Source organism: Apodemus sylvaticus, chromosome 4, assembly GCF_947179515.1.
Source record: "Apodemus sylvaticus chromosome 4, mApoSyl1.1, whole genome shotgun sequence".
NCBI lineage: Eukaryota > Metazoa > Chordata > Mammalia > Rodentia > Muridae > Apodemus > Apodemus sylvaticus.
The window spans coordinates 24474660-24493744 of NC_067475.1; the positions used below are offsets into that span (position 1 = coordinate 24474660).

General features: G+C 43.5%; 1 protein-coding gene across 1 annotated transcript in view; it reads left to right on the forward strand.

The window, feature by feature from the left end:
• The window catches only part of Mttp (microsomal triglyceride transfer protein), a 38845-nt gene extending 24790 nt beyond the window's left edge, over window positions 1-14055 (forward strand). The window contains exons 13-18 of the mRNA XM_052178830.1: window positions 1440-1537; window positions 1628-1749; window positions 3100-3327; window positions 8478-8602; window positions 11058-11228; window positions 12533-14055. Coding sequence (XP_052034790.1) covers window positions 1440-1537; window positions 1628-1749; window positions 3100-3327; window positions 8478-8602; window positions 11058-11228; window positions 12533-12707 — 919 coding nt within the window. The 3' untranslated portion in view covers window positions 12708-14055. The remainder of the gene's footprint in view (window positions 1-1439; window positions 1538-1627; window positions 1750-3099; window positions 3328-8477; window positions 8603-11057; window positions 11229-12532) is intronic.
• The last annotated feature ends 5030 nt before the right edge of the window (window positions 14056-19085 follow it).

Here is a 19085-nt window from a genome sequence, read left to right on the forward strand (position 1 = left end):
CAAAAGCCACCTTCCACACTCACTCTGAATGTCACCCGCTCTTTAGGGCGTCTCCCCACAAGGGAGGGCCAGGACAGTCAGAACAGAGGTGTCAGGAGCAGGAAGGAATCCAGGACCGTTCTTGCCTGTGGGAATCAGATTCCTCTGTTTCTCTGTTGTTATTCAAGACTTCTTGGAGGAGCACCCAGGGGTAGCCCATGCCTCTGCTCTGTGAACCAAGTCATCAGGGGTCAGGAAAGAGGGGGGAGTGGGACGGACAGCAGCCTGGCAAACAGAAAGAAGCCATTGTAAACACTTACATCAGGTTCTCAGAAATAAAACCCTTAGAGCAGGAAGGGAGATTAAGGTCCACCTTGCCTGGTATGTATCTCTTTCTACTGTAGGCAGATTTTGCTTGTTTGTTTGTTTATTTGTTTGTTTGTTTTTGTTTTGTTTCCTGGCAAGTGGTACCAGACTCCACTGACTCTCTATGATGCCAGGAAAATCACTGCCACTAAGTGAATCTGTGCCACTGTTCAGGACTTCGTTATTGGGTCCTGCTCTAAACAATGCCTTTTTATTGGCCTTGGGTTTGTATCTGGAATGAATCAGACTGTGTCTAACGCTCATCCACATGAAACGAACCCTCGAATATTTGAGAACATGATCTTTTCTCTTCCAAGCTAAAAAATCCAATGACCCAGTGATATTGATGGACAGGGAGATTATCAATAAAGAGCCACGCCTTCCTTGCAAAATGCTTCTGCTGCAGACCTAGGCCTGTCTTATTCCTGATTAGTTGGGAGGTTTTGATGTGTGGTAGTTGTACCGTTGCTGATGGATTAGTGCGAGATCATGAGAAATGAGGAGATCTCAGTGCTAATTCTATAAACGCGACAAGGGCGTGTAGAATGAGCCAAAGCTTTAGAGGAGAGAATCATTCTCCTGTGGGCTCTGTTGGGCTTTGTCTGTGGTGGAAACTACATAAATAGCAATCCTACAAGTTTGTGGTTTTGTATTGTCTGCCAATGATGATTTTAGAAGGGAAAGAAAAAGTAAAATAAATAAATAAATAAATAAATAAATAAATAAATAAATAAATAAATAAATAAGCAGCCTCCTGTCTGGCACAGCTTTCTTAAATTTATATACAATTTTACAGTATAACCATGATTATTCAAAAAACATGAGTTTTCTGCTCCCAAAGTGTCCACCAGTCAGCTGAAGGCATCTCATGGCTGGGCATCCTTATGCTCTGTTCCTTTCACACCAAACTACTGTCAGCTATTTGAGGAATGAAGGGGAGAGCCCGCATCTTGCCACCGCCAGACCGTCCTTGGGTCTCGCAGTGGCATGAGGACTTCTCTTTTTTTAAACATGGGGTGGTTTGGTTGCATTCCCAATTGGATCTGGGAAACATTCATCACCGTGAATGAAAACCCTTCTCTTCTGTATTGCAGCAAAACTGTCCGTCGAGTTCTCAAGGAGATGTTTGTACACAATTATGACCGTTTCTCCAAGAGTGGATCCTCCTCTGCCTATACTGGCTACATAGAACGTACGTGACCCCAGACGCTTCTCCTCCTGCACCCCCCCTCACCCACCTTGCTGGAACTGTGACTGAGTTCCGCGGTTCTTTTGTCATTAGGAAGCCCCCATGCGGCATCCACATACAGCCTTGACATCCTTTACTCTGGTTCTGGCATTCTGAGGAGAAGCAACCTGAACGTCTTCCAGCACATCGGAAAGGCAGAGCTTCATGCTAGTCAGGTACCTCATGTGCAATGAAAGAAACCTGTCTGAGGGAAAATGGCATATACTGAGAGTAGCATTATGTATTTTATATCTTACAAATTAGCTTGTAAGTTAATGGTGGGTTACATATTTATATATATATTCTGTTTTATATATGTATGTATATATGTGTGTATGTGTATGTATATGTATATGTGTATATATATATATATATATATATATATATATATATATATATATATACACAGAATTGAAGTTGTGCCAGAATTTGCTAGTTAGACTTCCATTCAGGGATACATTAGTTAGATATACCTAAGTATTTAATTTTATTCTATGTTTGTCTTTTCACTTATCTCTACTGAGACTGATTGCTGGTACAAGAACCGTCAATGTACAAAAAAACAAAAAAACAAACAAAAAGAAAAAACAATGTATCTTAAAGAATTAGTTTCTATTTCTCCAATTCTGCTAGGAAAGAAAAGAATCAAGTATTATGAGCAGTTGAGAACTGGTTGAATTTTAGTCCTAAATTAAATGATAATTTATCTTTACTGTGAACCATACCATCACTTTGGTTTTATGAATATCAGATTATAACCTCCTAATTGAAGTTATTCACGCCTCAATGACAATCCATTGTTAGGGAAGCTTGGGTAATCATCAATATAAAGTCATCCATTCAATGGCACCACGGTCAGAATCACATACCTGCCATGCCAAGGCATTGCCACCTGCTGTCTCATGTGCCCTGGGGAATGCCAAGCACACAGTGGTTAGAGCCTGGCTGTGCAGAATGGAAAATAAGCAAAATTCCTTACAGGCCAGTCATGTGGGTGTGGGCGTCCTCAGAGTGTGGCCTCATTCTTGTGGTGAGGGGTGAAAGTTTGACACGGAGGGCGTGAGTGTGCCCTCTCAGAACAGCTGACTGGGTGGAGCGCCAGTGCCTCTCCATCTCCTGTCAGAGGCTCGTGAAGATGGCAGGTCTGTTGCTTGAGACAGCTTGGAGAAAGTAAGCAAGCACCTCAGGTGATGCCCTCCAATGCCTGCAGCCTTTGTAGTCGCATAGCAAGGATCCGAGCTCCGTTTCTGCCACATACCAGCTAAGTGAATATTCACCTGTCCTCACCTCGTCTACCAAATGAATGTAATCTTCCACACATCCGAGGGCAATTGGGAAGAGTGCAAGGAGAAAATTAATCTCCATTATGATAGACACGAGATTTAGTTTTTGCTCTTGCCTAGTTGCAGAAGATACTTGAGGTTTTGGTCCTGAAAACGGTGGTCTCTGCAGCTCAGAGACCTCTCCGTCACCCACGGAGCAGGTGGGGAGCTGCGGCCATCAACTGTGTGCCCTTTTCTCCCTAGGTGGTCATTGAAGCCCAAGGGCTGGAAGGGTTAATTGCAGCCACTCCTGATGAAGGGGAGGAGAACCTTGACTCCTACGCTGGCATGTCACCCATCCTGTTTGATATCCAGCTTAGACCTGTCACGTTTTTTAATGGATACAGTGATTTGATGTCCAAAATGCTGTCGGCATCCAGCGACCCTGTCAGCGTGGTGAAAGGGCTTATTCTGCTAATAGACCACTCTCAGGTAATTCTCTATCTCTCTCAGACTGCAAGTTCTTATTGAGTTCCTGTGTGTGTGTGTGTGTGTGTGTGTGTGTGTGTGTGTACATGTGTGTGCACAGTAAGCACATCTTTGCAGTATTAGATCATGTGGAAGCCAGCGGTCAACCTTGGAAGTCTTCCACAATTGCTGTCAAGCTTATTTTGTTGAGACAGTCTCCCATTAACTCTGGAGCATCCTTAGTTAAGCTATGAAGCCTAGGCAGCAAGTCTCAGGGACTCTCCTGTCTCTGCCTCCTAGCACTGGGATTACGGGTGTACACTAGTGTGCCTTGGTTTTGTGTGAGTGATGGGGACTGAAATTAGGCCTTGTGCTTGTGTGGCAGATGCTTTACCCAACTGAGCCTGTCCCAGGTCAGCAAAAAGTTTTTATTAATTTTTTTGTTTTGTTTTTTGTTTGGTTTTTTTTTTTTTGATTTTTTTTTTTTTTTTTGGATTTGGTTTTTTTTCTAGACAGGGTTTCTCTGGACAGCCCTGGCTGTCCTGGAGCTCACTCTGTAGACCAAGCTGGCTTCAAACTCAGAAATCCGCCTGCCTCTGCCTCCCAGAGTGCTGGGATTACAGGTGTGCGCCACCACTGCCTGGCTATTAATTTTTTTTACACTCCATAATTTATTCCCCCCACCCCATCCACCCTCTGACTGTTCCACACCCCATACCTCCTCCCCACCCTCTGTCTCCATGTAGATGTCCCCCCACACACATCTGAACTCTAAACTCCCTGAGGCCTCCAGTCTCTTGAGGGTTAGGTGTGTCATCTCTGAATGAACCCAGACCTGGCAGTCCTCTGCTGTATATGTGTTAGGGAGCCTCATATCAGCGTGTGTGTGCTGCCTGTTTGGTGGTCCAGAGTCTGAGAGCTATCAGGGGTCCAGGTTAGTTGAGACTGCTGGTCCTCCTACAGAGTTGCCCTTCTCCTCAGTTTTTTCAGCCTTCCCTAATTCAACAACAAGTGTCAGCCGCTTCTATCCATCAGTTGGGTGCAAATATCTGCATCTGACTCTTTCAGCTCCTTGTTGGGTCTTCCGGAATGAGGTCATGCTAGGTCCCTTTTTGTGAGCGCTCCATAGCCTCAGTAATAGTGTCAGGCCTTGGGACCTCCCCTTGAGCTGGATCCCACTTTGGGCCTGTCACTCAGCAGACAAATTTTAAACGTGTCTAGAAAATACAAGTTACTGCTCTGCAGACCCGGAGCTCGCTCCCTGTGCCTTTGTCCTCTTGCTACTGCTGCCCTTTCTACTTTGCTATAGCGAATTACCACTTGCTTTCTCTGTTATTAGCCGCTTAGTGGAAAATGCCTGCGATACAGCAGAACAGAGCTGGTATTACCTGCAAACACGGTTTTCCTGCACTGGGGAGGAAATCTTGTCTTTTTTACCCTGAATGCAGGAGGTGAGCTACCTGGCATTGGCATTATTTGTGATGACAGCAATTATGAAAATCAGTGTGGTGCATCATTTTGATAATGTCAAACTCGTGAGGGTCTGAGCCCCTGCTGGCACCAGTCCTTATATCTGGGTCCTAGGTCCTTAGAGAAGCTTGCTCGTTCAGAGAGAATACAAGTCTTTTCCTTTCCTTGACCTTGTTCTTCAGGATTTTGTTTACAGAGCTCCATGGTGCTAAGTCTTATAGTTCTTATGTGGAACGGTTTCTATGTCTAAGATACTGTGGGTTTTCAGTGATTTGCCCAGTTGGATTTTCTGAGAGTCAGAGAGGGTTCGTCTATCTGAAGAGCCCTAGAGACTGAGTGTGTGTGATGCTTACATTTTTTCCTTGAATGTTTTGATGTATGTCCCACCTTAGCAGGTTGATATTAAAAAAATGGAATGTTCCTATGTAGCGTTTTATGGGTCATTGGCATGAACCCTACTTCACACTTATATCGAAGCACTGCGTGCATGGAGATTGATTTTAAGATGTATGTTCTATGGGACTGGCTTCTTTTGGGCTGAGGTGACATCATGCCTGGCAGTCTGACCTTGAGGTTGGCTTTTACAGCTTTCTCAGTGTGACCTTGGGAAGGAAGCTACCAAATAGCTTCAAGCCATGGTTTTCTGCTACAAAGTGAGGCAGTTAAAACAGACTCGAATATTCTCTCAGCTGTTTTGCTCTTCACCAAATTATTTGAAGATTCTAGCTTTTTATTTTTAGGCTCTGGTTATGAAGTCATGGGTTTTGAGGACTGGGGAAAACCTTTGATACTGCATTTTGTTAGAACTCACCCAAAAACATCAATGGCTGGAATGAAATATTACCGTGTCTTGATCTTTATTGCTCCTTATATAAGTTCAAGGCAGTAATAAATTGCAAAAATGACTGGACAGATTGGCTTTTACAATGCAATAAGTGTTTGGAAGTAGACAGTCCAGTGTTAACACAGAAATCCTCAGGGACCAGAATCTGTGCGCTTTGGCTTTGCCTGCCTACTGTGACTCTTTTTTTCTTTCTTTTTTTCTTTTTTTCTTTTTTTTTTGAGACAAGGTCTTAATATGTAACATTGTGTGGCCTGGAAATCACTCAGACCAAGCTGGCTTCAAATTCACAGAGATCTGCCTGCCTCTGCCTCCCAGTAGGACTAAGGGCATGCACAACCATGCCCAGTTTTACTCTGACTTTTAATCTCACACTTGTCACCCTCTGACTATGTGATGGATGGCCATTCCCCTTCTGGTGCAGAAAACCCATCCCCCTCTGCCCCTAAAAGGGGAAGGAGGAAGAGCTGGGTGCCCATCCAGAGGGCTGGTAGAATCCTACTGACCAAAATCCAAAATGGTGTCACAGAGCTCTCTCTAGCTGCCAGGCAAGTGGTATTTTGCAGCTTGGCACTGTCTTAATTAGTGTTTTATTGCTGTGAAGAGACACCACAAACATGACAACTCTTACAAAGGGAAGCATCTAATTGGGGCTGGTTTACAGTTTCATAGGTTTGGTCCATTGTCATCATGGTGAAGCGTGGTGTGCAGGCAGACATAATCATGGAGAAGGAGCTGAGAGTCCCATGTCCTGATCGTCAGGCAGCAGGAAATGACAATGACACGCAGTCTCCCACAATGCCACAGCTCTTCATATTGCCACTCCCTATGAGCCTATGGGGGCCATTTTCTTTCAAACCACCACAGTATAGGTGCACTCTGAGGAAAAGCACTTCTCTCTTCATCTGAATGAAGAGAAGGAGAAAAACCAGAGGTGCAGCTCAACCTCTCTAACCCTCAAGTCACACATAAACAAGCACTTGGAGCTGGCAAACCTGTCAATGGCAGGCAGTCAGCATTTCCACCTTCGACTGACACATCTGTGTAGCCCCGTGATTAGTGAGTGTAAACGGCCATCAGCAGTATACTGAATGAGCGGAGCTGTGTTCCAGTAAAACTCTATTTGCAATAACAGCCAGCGAGGCAGAGAACCTATAGGCTACAGTTTGTTAATCCCTGACTTAAGTTTTCTTATATGATTTTTCTATTCATTAAGATAAGACATCCTGGGCAAGGTGTGGTCAAAGAGAGACTGCTCCTTCAATTTTAACCATAACCAGTATCTGTGTGTGTCAGGCTGAAGTATCTGGCAGATTTGAGGTTATTTTATGAATAACTGAGGCCCTGGGCTCTGCAGAACGCTCCAGTGAAGCCTTCCTAGCTTCAGAGGCACATTCCACTTCAGGGCAAGTGCTGACACTGAAGGAAGTACTGACAGCTGGCAGCCTGTCACAGCTGCCAGGCAGCTAGAATTTCTCAGTCTCTCCCCCTCTATGTCTCTGACTCTGTCTCTGTGTGTATCTCTCTGTGTGTCTATATGTATGTGTGTCTGTGTTTGTTTGCCTCTTCCCTTCCCCTCCCCCTCTGCCCCCCCCCCCCCGTGTGTGTGTGTGTGTGTGTGTGTGTGTGTGTGTGTGTGTGTGTGTGTCAGTGTCTATTCTACAAGAAACAGTTTTCAGGTCAGAGTTAAGGAACAAAGGAGTCATATTAATCACAAACACAAAGTCCTGCCACCTTCTTCCTGAAGTCCGTTAACAAAACATTAACTCAATGTGTATTCTGGGCCGAGTGAAGACTTCAGTTTATGCTCTGTCTCCTTGGCAGTCTCCCTCAGAATGGTCTCACAGTCTGTGAGGCAGAGTTGTGACTGTATGACAGCTGTGACAAGCAGCTGAAAAGCTCCAACCTTGGACACAGTGTGGGCAGTTCTGGCTCTAAGTGCAGCCGGCGAGCCGTAACTCCTATCAGTGAAGAATGAAATCGGCATGTGTAACCCACCTGTCACGTGTGTGGCTTCGGGCAGAGTGGGGCCCAACCTCTGTTAGGTCCACTTATTACTGAAGCCTAACCTTAACCCTAACCCTAACCCTAAACTTAACCCTAACCCTAACCCTAACCCCAACCCTAAACTTAACCCAAGGTTAAATTGCCTTCCTTTTGCAGTTCCCGGAGTTAATACCACTCTTGGAGTTTTCATCCTGCTTTTGTTTGTTTGTTTGCTTGTTTGTTTGTTTGCCAGAAGATGCAGATGTCTGTGTTTGCCTCAGCATACAATTAGCAAAGTGCTTAAGGACTCAGACAGATCATTTTGTTCAGTCTTCATGTTTCCAAGAAAGCCACGGCTAGGTTTCTGATGGAAATACCTTTATCCTCTTGGTCCAGTGGTTCTCGCATTTAGTTGTGTCAGAAGCACTTGGAGGCATAGTAGAAGCAGACTGCTGGCCCTGCCCTCGGGGTTTCTAAAACAGAGACTCATCTTGAAACTGTTCCCAGATAGTGCTGACTGCCTGCCTAAAGCTACGCATTGAAAATGAATGGCCCCTCCTGAAGAGAGGAGAGGATTGAAGGAAAACAGCCTTCGCCATTTTAATTATTTAGCGTATCAGCAATGCCTGCGTTGGGGACCAAGACCGGGAATCTGTATTTCTGAGCCTTCTTCACTGGGGGTACAATGTGTGATGGCAGAGCACTAGTGTAGCAGGTGAGAGGTCCTGGGCTTGCATGGAAGCAAAGGAATGAATGAGTACTGATTTTCAAGGTCCTCCAGCAGAGGACTGTCTATCAGGAAGCCGAGGGTGTTTCTGAAAGATGTGTTAACTTATACTGTGTGGGTTTGTTTTTTGTTTTTTGTTTTTGCTTCTAGGATATTCAGCTGCAATCTGGACTAAAGGCCAATATGGAGATCCAGGGTGGTCTAGCTATTGATATTTCTGGTTCAATGGAATTCAGTCTGTGGTATCGCGAGTCTAAAACTCGAGTGAAAAATCGGTAAGCATAATGCATCAACAACAACAACAACAACAACACAGCAGGAATATATTTTGGTTGCTGTTTAACCTTCAGACTGTTTCAAATCTGTGCTTTCTGGTTGAAATGTTTGTAAGCCATGGGACCAGAAACCACTGTGGGAATTCATTATATTAATAGCATCTTAGAAACAGGTCAGTGTGAGCACTGAGCTGAGTACTGAGGTGAGCACTGAGCTGAGTACTGAGATCAGCACTGAGATGAGCACTGAGCTGAGTACTGAAGTGAGCACTGAGATGAGTACTGAGCTAAGCACTGAGCTGAGCACTGAGGTGAGCACTGAGCTGAGCATTGAGATGAGCACTGAGGTGAGTACTGAGCTGAGCACTGAGATCAGCACTGAGCTGAGAACTGAGGTGAGTACTGAGACAAGTACTGAGCTGAGCACTGAGGTGAGCACTGAGATGAGTACTGAGATGAGCACTAAGATGAGTATTGAGGTGAGCACTGAGATGAGTACTGAGCTGAGCACTGAGCTGAGCACTGAGCTGAGTACTGAGATCAGCACTGAGCTGAGAACTGAGGTGAGCACTGAGACGAGTACTGAGCTGAGCACTGAGGTGAACACTGAGATCAGCACTGAGATAACCATTGAGGTGAGGAGCACTGAGATGAGGAGCATAGAGATGAGCAGTAACATGAGCACTAACATGAGCAGAGCACTGAGCTGAGTACTGAGCTGAGCACTGAGCTGAGTACTGAGCTGAGTACTGAGCTGAGCACTGAGCTAAGGAGCACTGAGCTGAGTACTGAGATCAGCACTGAGATGAGCACAGAGACTTCCTGCTTTTGAAAACATCCTTCGTTCCTAGTTCACTTCAGCAGCTGACAGTTGTCTTAGTTGAGGCTAAGGATTTATTGCATCTCATAGCTCATCCATCCTCCAGGGAAGCTGGGGAGAGAACTCACAGCAGGATCTTGTTCAGAGGGCAGTGAGAGGTGCTGCTCACTGGTTTGCTCAGCCTGATATTTATACCCCAGGAACATGGCCTGGGGTTGCACCGCCCACAATGAGCCAATGAGCTAAGCCATATCAATTGCTAACTTTAATAAAGCCCTGCAGGCTGATTTTATGGAGGGATTTTCTCCATTGAGAAAAATTGAGTCCCTCTTCACAAATGGCTCTAAAATTGTGTTGACACCGAGCTAGCCAGCAAGTTGATCCCTTGTCAAACTGATGCACAGACACCTTGCTGGTAAACCATAGCCTTTCCTTTCTTGTTTATCCCCAGGATCTCATATTAATATTACAACATGAAAGTTTAAGCTCATTTCTGTTGTTGGCATCAATCTCTCTTCATTTGCTAATCCTACTGGGTTATAATAATGATAATCTCATTTTTAACCAAATTAAAACTTTTCATTGTGTATTCCCATTGTCCGTGAGCACACTTTCACATAGGCACATGTTGTTTGCTGAGCTCCTTCCCCCTTCCCCACCCATCCCCCCAGTGTCCGTGTGGTGACTATCCTGTCTTCTATCCCGTTCGCTTGCTCCTTCACATAAATAACACCCCTTAAACATTTGCTTGCGAATAAGACAGTGGAAGATCCGGTAACGGACCAAAGGTTATCTGTACACATCTCAAACAACCTCTGGCCTGTTTGATACTGAGAGACACAACAGCAGAATCCTTTTATAATTTTCCAGACAAAAATTAGCATTCCTCTTCTTAAAATAAAAAAAAACAACAACATGGACATGTAAATCTGATTTCACCATGAACATAATTTCCCACCATTTAGCTGAAGTTTACAGTTGCTTAAACTTGTATTAGATTTTTTTTTTAAATTTCTTCATTGCCAACCAAGCCATATTGCCTAGTCATCCAACCTGTCTGTTTGGTTCTCCAGTGACCACTGCTAAACCCATCCTGTCTGTGTATACGTATCCCACCACAGGGATGGCTCTCTGTCACATAGCACTCTTTCATGTCTCTTGGCAACCACATCCATGCCTTTCTCATGGGAGAAAGTAATGAAATGGAACTGAAATAGCTAACAGAGCCAATAGAGATCGGTAACAACAAAGTTGTCATAAACGCCAGCTGTCTTCTCCGTGTGTTCATACTCCTTCCTCAGAAAATGTGCATATTTCTGGGCCTGAAAAAGGACTAGGTTTCAAGCAAGATTCACCTTGGTTTGGGGGACACACCTTCCAAACAGCTTATATGTGATATACACTTGGATCCCATGTCAAGAATTCAAGGCAAGGGAAGGCCAGGGAAAACATGAGTCTTCTGTGGCTAATCTTTGACATCACTGTGCCCTGGTTTCAACAAGACTTGCACTGAGGTCACATCTCCATTCTTAAGTGTTTCCTCGTGGTGCCATGAGTGGAGATTTGCTGAAGTTCTTCTGTTCATCCTCCTGCCGGGTTTGACGAGACAATAAGAGATGTTTGTTAAAATCACAGGGTGGCTGTGGTGATAAGCAGTGATGTCACAGTGGACTCCTCTTTTGTGAAAGCTGGCCTGGAAAGCAGTGCAGAGACAGAGGCTGGCCTGGAGTTCATCTCCACGGTGCAGTTCTCACAGTACCCGTTCTTGGTCTGCATGCAGATGGATAGGTCTGAAGCCCCACTCAGGTAAGATGAATGCTCGCACAAGTTCCAGAGGCTCTCCCATTTCACCAAGAGCTTGTGTCCACTCCTCAACATTCACTGTGAGACTTAAAAGGAGACGGTAGAAACCACATAAGCAGCAAGTTATCATTAAAGAAGAGAATGATAGGTTAAAACAAAGAAAACCAAGGGCCCCTTTGTTTGATATGGGATTAAGTCATATTTAATCTAGAAATAATTTTCTAAGGAAAAAAGGATTCAGTTTATTGTAGGAGTCACCGCCTAGTTTCAGGGGAAAAAAAATAGTGCATGTGGCTTTTGTTATCTGGTATCTTTTCAATTGCTTCGTGGACACACTATATCTGGTTACCCATTTCCTATAGCCCAAGGAAATCCACAGTCATGTTTAAATTTGGACTCAGTCTTGAGAATTTGGCATTCTAAATTCTTTTTTAAATGGTATGAGAAAGCAGGGAACCTGAAAAACCTACTATACAATTATCTATGTATCTATACTGAAACTCTTCCATTCTGGGCCGAACTCTCACTAACACCACGTCCTTGGGTCTAATTGCTGTACTTTGCTGCAGAACTATCCCATAGAGCGAGCATGATTTGAGTCTAGGCAACACCCAACTCCTCCATTGTAGTTAGGAAGGTTTTCTTGAACAGTATCTAACCATAAGCTGTAATTTGTACACTTGAACTAGCAAGTCACAATTTGCTTTATTTTGTGATAACCAGGCCAAAGCTGAGTACCTTATTCTACTGGGATTTCATGACTCATATTTTAAAAAATACGTCAGTGATTTAATTACAAATACCATGGTTTTATATTTTCCTGGAACAAATAATAGTGGCTTATGTTCAGAACTTCTGGTGTTCACTGATATTGCCTTATGGTTTTATGTGGAGTAATTCCCCATAAATACGTGCAGTGACCACAAACCCGGCCACATGGCTAGCTAGACTGCTTCACCATTTTGTTCAGACCACTCACTGGGTTTATTTCCCTCTAAACATTCAACACTGTGGAACTCAGTGCTTCCAAGGGGAGTGCCCTGGAGGTAGGGGGCAGCAGGTCTGTAAGGCTTAAGAGCAATCCAGGATTTCAGTTCTTCTTTCCAGAACAAAGCGTGGTAGAATTCCCAAACTCCATCTAGTCACAATGTACTTATTGATATCAGAAGAAACAACAATAAAAAGGCTTTAAAGAATAGTTCCTACAACTCCTCTCCTGACAGAGCTTCCCACACAGGGCAGAAGCAGGGACCAGGGTGGGTGACTTAACTGTGTGTGACTCTGCCCTTCCTCTTCTTGCTATACAGGCAATTTGAGACAAAGTATGAAAGGCTATCCACAGGTAAGGGCTACGTCTCTCGAAGAAGAAAAGAGAGCCTAGTGGCCGGATGTGAACTCCCGCTCCATCAAGAGAACTCTGATATGTGCAATGTGGTATTCCCACCTCAGCCAGAGAGCGATAACTCCGGTGGATGGTTTTGATTCCCGTGGATCCGTTTCCTCGAGAATGACATGCTTTGACGTGCCTAACCCTTGCTCTCGGAGAGCACAGTGTTTACATATTTGCCTGTATTTAAGGTGTTTGTAAAGAGCAATGGAGAACCTCAGTTGATTAAAGTTGACCCTATTGAGGAGATGACCCACTCTGTCCCTCTGAGTCACCTTAAGACACTTAGCAACACGCCTACTTCTTGTATTTTACAAAAGTCCTAATCAGCATAGTGAGTCTAATTTTGCGCAGAGACAGTAGCATTTGTATAAAAACAAAGACAAAAGAAAACAAATAAAACAAAAAACAAAAACCCACACCATAAAAGCTTAGGCAAATGTGAATTTGATTCAACAACTTTTCAGTGAAAGTGAACCCTTGACAGAATCTTTGTGTAGCCCTGGCTGTCCTGGAACTCACTCTGTAGACCAGGCTGGCATCGAACTCAGAAATCCACCTGCCTCTGCCTCCCACGTGCTGGGATTAAAGGCATGCGCCACCATCGCCTGGCTCCTTGACAGAATCTTAAGTTTGTCGTCTACAAAGCACATTGACTAAGATGGGCCGGGGTGGACGGAACCCAAGCAAACCATTTTTCTTTTGTTGTTGTTTTGTTCATCTTTCTTCTCTTTTTCTTTGTTTCTTTGTTTCTTCTTCTGGTGTATATGAGAAGGTTCCAAGAGAGGATAGAGATAAGACTTAAAAGAATTTTGTTAGTCAATCTCAAGAATTAATATTTATGTTTTCTGATAGTTTTATAACTGTGAAGGTAAGAGACAGAATTAAAGCATACTGTGAAATGTCTCTGCTAGCCCCACAGTGAGACCACTTGGAAGTCATTCACCCTTTTAAAAATTGGAATTATCATACAGGAATAAAAGTAATTGAGTCTCAGAGCATCCATTAGATTTTTCTCTGGATGTGTCTTTTTGATACTGTAATGTGGTATGTAGTTCTTTGCCGGGGACACCCTTGTAGCTACCACTTTATCTATACCTCAATTGTTGAGTGGCAGGAACTCCATCGATTTGCAATTTATGCAACACCCAATAACAATTGAGAAAATCGTTGCTTCGAGAAAATGATGGACTTGTATTTCAAAACTATGAAATTAAATAAAGACCATGTTTATTTATATGAATTAAAAGGCCACACCAAGCATTTAAACATATTTATTAATAAAGCAAATGTGTTTATTATAACACCCCCCCCCCAATGTCAGGTGTTTGTCCACTAGACAAATGGAAGTTTAAAATGGAAGTGGAAACACATAAAATGGAAGTTTAGCTGAAGTAGAAAATAAATTGTGGTGATAAAAAATAAACATGTGTAATTTACTGAGCTCCTTTCGTCTTGTATTGCTTTGAATACGTGATCCTCGGATCTGTCTATTTATGAGTCCAGGGGTGCCCTGCACTACACCCTGCAGCAAGCCGAACACACAGCCTCTAGGTGGCTAGTCAGCTCTCTGAGGGAGGTGGACCAATCTTTCCAGACCGGACAGTTTGCAAGCAACACACAACTCAAGATTTCAACAAAGTGACAAAGATTGGCATACTTGTGTTACCGATATAGATTGGCATGCTTATGTTACTGAGGAATGGGAAAATGAGTCAAAAATTGAAGGTGGGTGGGAAGGTTGACCATGGGTGTTGGCTTTAGGGGAGGTTGATCTGTGCTGATGCTGGGGGTTGGGCAGGTTGATCTGTGGCACATGATGAGGAGGCATGGGCTGAGGAACTTCAGTTCTAAACCTGTGCAATAAGGCACAGCTGACTCTGTGACATGTAGAGTAACCATTTCTCTAGAAGGGATGACTCTGGTACATGGATCGTGAGTGTCCCACTAGCCTGGCTGAACCCAACCCCTGGAGACTGGGTAGTCCAAAGTGTGCTCTGAACATGCTCCAAGCAGACAAGGATCCATAAACCCAAGGCAAGCAATAATCCCTTTTTAGATAAACAAGATAGAAATGTAAGAGTCCTAGACTCTATGCCTGGATAGGAAATGAGATATTTGAGTCAGAAACATAAGTTTGAACCCACTTGGAATCCTCTCTCCAGTCCTGGACACTTTACTGTGGTGCATGTGAGACAGTCTTTGTGTTTTAAAGAGATTTGGAATCTGTGGGATACTCTGAAGGCGAATTTCCAGGCTCTGCTCAGCCAGCACCTACCTACATGCTTGGAGGATCTAGCCAGCTTCTCTTCTGTGAATTGTGACTGCCGTCCCCTCTCCTGGTTGCAGGATGGCTCATGATGAGTTCTTCTCAGACCAACATTTCAAGTGCTCGGGAGACTTTCAGGGTTAGTGGCTACTATACTGAGCAGTTAATTTATTGGTGGAGAAACTGAAGCACAGAAGACATTTTCTGACCTAGAGAATGATAGAATTGGGGCTCATTTCCGAGCAACATCACTCTAGCATCTGCTGTCAGAAACCACTGTCCTATATTTGTCTTTAATTTCAAATATTTACTGCTAAAGGCATCCAGGTGATAGGTTGTATAAAGATTCAACAGCAGCTACAAATTTTTGAGGGAGAGCCTTAAGTTCCCGGAACTCTTGTGTTCCTAGATCCCAGTCTATGGCTGTTCGGAAGTCCTTTCCCACTTTCTGTATTATAGGTCTCTTTCTTTTTTCTTCTTTCTTTTACCAGAAGTCCTTCCTCTTTGAAGAGTGTGTTAGGTCCAGAAGCAAATTTGAATTCTCAATAACATACAATATTTTTTTTGGCACAGTCTCTACAGGATTAGAATTTACACACATCGCCTCTTTCGTAGAAGTCAGTATTTTAGTATGATCGCAGTGCATTGTCATCATAATCATTTTTAGAACATTCGAGTCATTTCAAAAAGAAATCTTTCCCTGTTTTAGCCATTGCCTCCAATCCTTTCATTCTCCTCACCCCAGGAGGTCGATAACCTGTTTGCTCTGACATCTCGCGCTGACGGAATGAGATGTGTGAGCTGCTGGGGGAGGCTGGCTTCTGTCACTCAGCATTGTCTCTCTGTGTCTCTGGACTGTAGCATAATCAGTGCTTCATTCTGTTGTGTGGCTGAGGAATGTTCCACCACATAGATATATCTTTAGTTTACCTGTTCATTAATGGAAGGACGCCGGACATGATCCTCTGCTTCGAAGACAGTTAAAAATAAACAGAAAAAATTCTGCAATGTGATAAACACGCTCATCAAAGTAGGAGGTTACATCATTGACATAATGAAATCAATAGCTTTTCTATATACCAATAACAAGCTTTCTTAGAGAGAACCCAGGAACAAAATTCTGTTCACAATACATTCAAAAAATTCTCAAGAATAACCATAACAAAGAAAGTAGCAAACCTCTGTAATAAAAACAGAAAGACACTGTTAAAAGGGTCTGAAAGCCATACAAGAAGATAAAAAAGACCTCCTATGCTCCTGGATTGGCAGAATTAGTATTGTGAAATGGCTACTTCAAGAAAAGCAATCCACTGTGTGCCTCCACTGAATTCCAATGTCATCCTTCACAGAAGTAGAAAAAAGAACTCAGGAGTTCACAAGGAAGCACAAAAGACCCGGAATAGCGAACAGGGTCCTGAGCAGAAAGAGCACTCCTGGGGTCTCGGTAGTGCCTGACCTCAAATTACACCACAGAGCCTTTAATTGTAACAGAAACAGCAAGGCACAGACACAAAACAGATGTGTAGAGCCATGGGACAGAATAGAGGATCCAGAAATAAACCCACTTAACTATAGCCACAGAACCTTTGACAAAGGTATCAGGCACATAGGTGAGAAAAAAAGACAACTTGTTCAGTGCACAGAGCTGGCACAACAATGAAACTGGATCCATACCTTACACACACACACACACACACACTTTCAATATGGGTCAAAGACTTTAGTGTAAAACTTGGAACTCTGAAACTATTAGAGAAAAACTCAGGCAAGATATCTCAAGACATAGGCATAGGCACAGACTTCCTGAAAAGAGACTCCAATGGAGCAGAAATAATCCTAAGAACTGGCAAAGAGAATTACATTAAATTAAAGGCAATCTGAACAGCAAAGGAAACAAGTAGAATGGGAAAAAAATCCTACAGAATAGGAAACTATCATTGCCAACTCCACATCAGACAAGATATTAATAGCTGCTATTAAGAGTCTATAAAGGCTCTTGTGTGCTTTGAATGCACAGTGTCCCCTATAGGGTCATGTTTGAGTACTTGGTTTCTAGCTGGTGGCGCTGATTTGGAGAGTTGTAGAAGTTTTAAGAAGCTGAGCCTCACTGAAGGAAGTAGGTCACAGACAGTAGCCCAGCTGCACCCTGTCCACCGCTTGCTAACCGCAGGCCGGTGTTCCTCATGCCCCTGCTACCATGCCTTCTCCACTGTGATGGACTGTATCCCCTCAAAGCATAATTCCTCCCTGAGCTGGTGTTTCTCAGGGACTTGGTCACAGCAACAAAAATGCTAAATAAGGCAACCTGAGAAAATGAAGCACTCAAATGTTGTGATCCAAAAAATAGACTGCTGAACTGATAGTTCTCAAAGAAAGACGTACAAAAAGGCCATTAAATACTTGAAGGAGTGGCCAAGATCTTTAGTACCTGGGGGGAAAGGCAAATCACAACTACATCAAGATTCTGCCTCATTCCAGTCAAAATAGCTAATGTCCAGGAAAAAAAAAACAAAAACAAAAAACACCCTAATTGCTGGCAGTGATATAGAGAAAGAACATCAGTTCTTATTCATTGCTTATGGGAATGAACTGGAAGGGTCCTTATGGAAATCGCTATGATTATTCCTCAAAATGAAAACTAGAGCTACCATATGAACCAGTGAGGATACTCTTAGGGATTTGTTCAAAAGATTCTAAGCATACCACAGAGATACTGACTTGGTCACAATAGCCAAAATATGGATCAAGCTTAATTGCCCAGATGAACTGGTAAGACACATACACAGTGGAGTTTTATTCATCTATAAAGAACACAATCTCGATATTTGCAGGAAAACGTATAGAACTGGAGATCATCAGGTTAAATGATATAAGCCAGACCCACAAAGACAATACCGCATTTTCATTTACATGTAATGTCTGGACTTCCAAACCTCCAGTGTGCATGCACATGTGGGTGTATGACAATGAAGTCCATAACTTTGTGTGCCAGTTTTCAAAACACTGAAAGCTAATACGGAGGAAGCAAGTCAAGTGATGCCCAGGCTGTTGGTGTGGAGATGAGGTGAGACCTGGGTAAGGGAGCTGTGACCCAGGGAAAATGGAAGACCCTTAAATCACAAGACAGTCTTTCCTGATGTTTGTACTCCAGGCTGATGGAGAAGCGCAGATGAGAAAGCAGGAGTTCGTGCCTTCTGTGGGATAATGTACCTTTCTGCGAAACATCAAGGGACGGACAGACCTCCCGTCCTCCCGTCCTCCCATTCTCAGAGGTTATTTGAATGAGGTAAGTACTACGATAGGATAACCATTTCTAACTGAGGTATTTATGGAGTGGCTTGTCAAATGGGAGGCCAATTTTCTTTAAAAAGTGGTAAGTATTTGTTTGTGTTGAAGACAGCCAAGAGCTACCTTAAAATCCCCCATGCCTTTTTATTCAGTATTTTATCCAGTGCCTTTTATTCAGTAATTCTAACTGATTTTGTGCTATGGAAATTATCAAAGATGTCTGCAGAGAATTATGCTTAAAGGCAGACTCATTGTACCATGAACTGCATGGCCTCAAACTACAAAAAAAAAAAAAACGGCTTTAAAGACACTTTAGTGTGAGACAAGTTAGACATACTCTAATATGGTAGTGTGAGGAAATAAGACACAGCCATTAAAAGTTCCTATAAATGGTCACCAAACCCCAACACTATTGTGGATGCCAAGAAGTGCTTGCCGAAAGGAGCCTGATATGGCTGTCTCCTGAGAGGCCCTGCCAAAGCCTGACACATACAGAGGCAGCTGCTCGAAGCCAACCATTGGACTGAGCATGGGGTCCCCAATGGAGGAGTTAGAGAAAGGACTGAAGGAGTTGAAGGGGTTTGCAACCCCATAGGAAGAACAAGAGTATCAACCACCCAGACCACAGAACTCCCAAGGACTAAGCCATCAACCAAGGGGTACACATGACTCCAGCTGCACTTTTAGCAAAGGAATGCCTATCAGGCATGAATGGGAGGAGAGGTCTTTAGTCTTATGAAGGCTCAGTAGATGCCTCAGCACAGGGAAATCGGGAGAGAGTAGATGGGAGTGGGTTGGGTGGAGGAACATCCTCCTAGAAGCAAGAGGATGGGGGAAACTGGGAAAGGGAATAACATTTGAAATGTAAATAAAGAATATATTCAATTTAAAAAAAAATCCCGGAGGCTGAGGATGC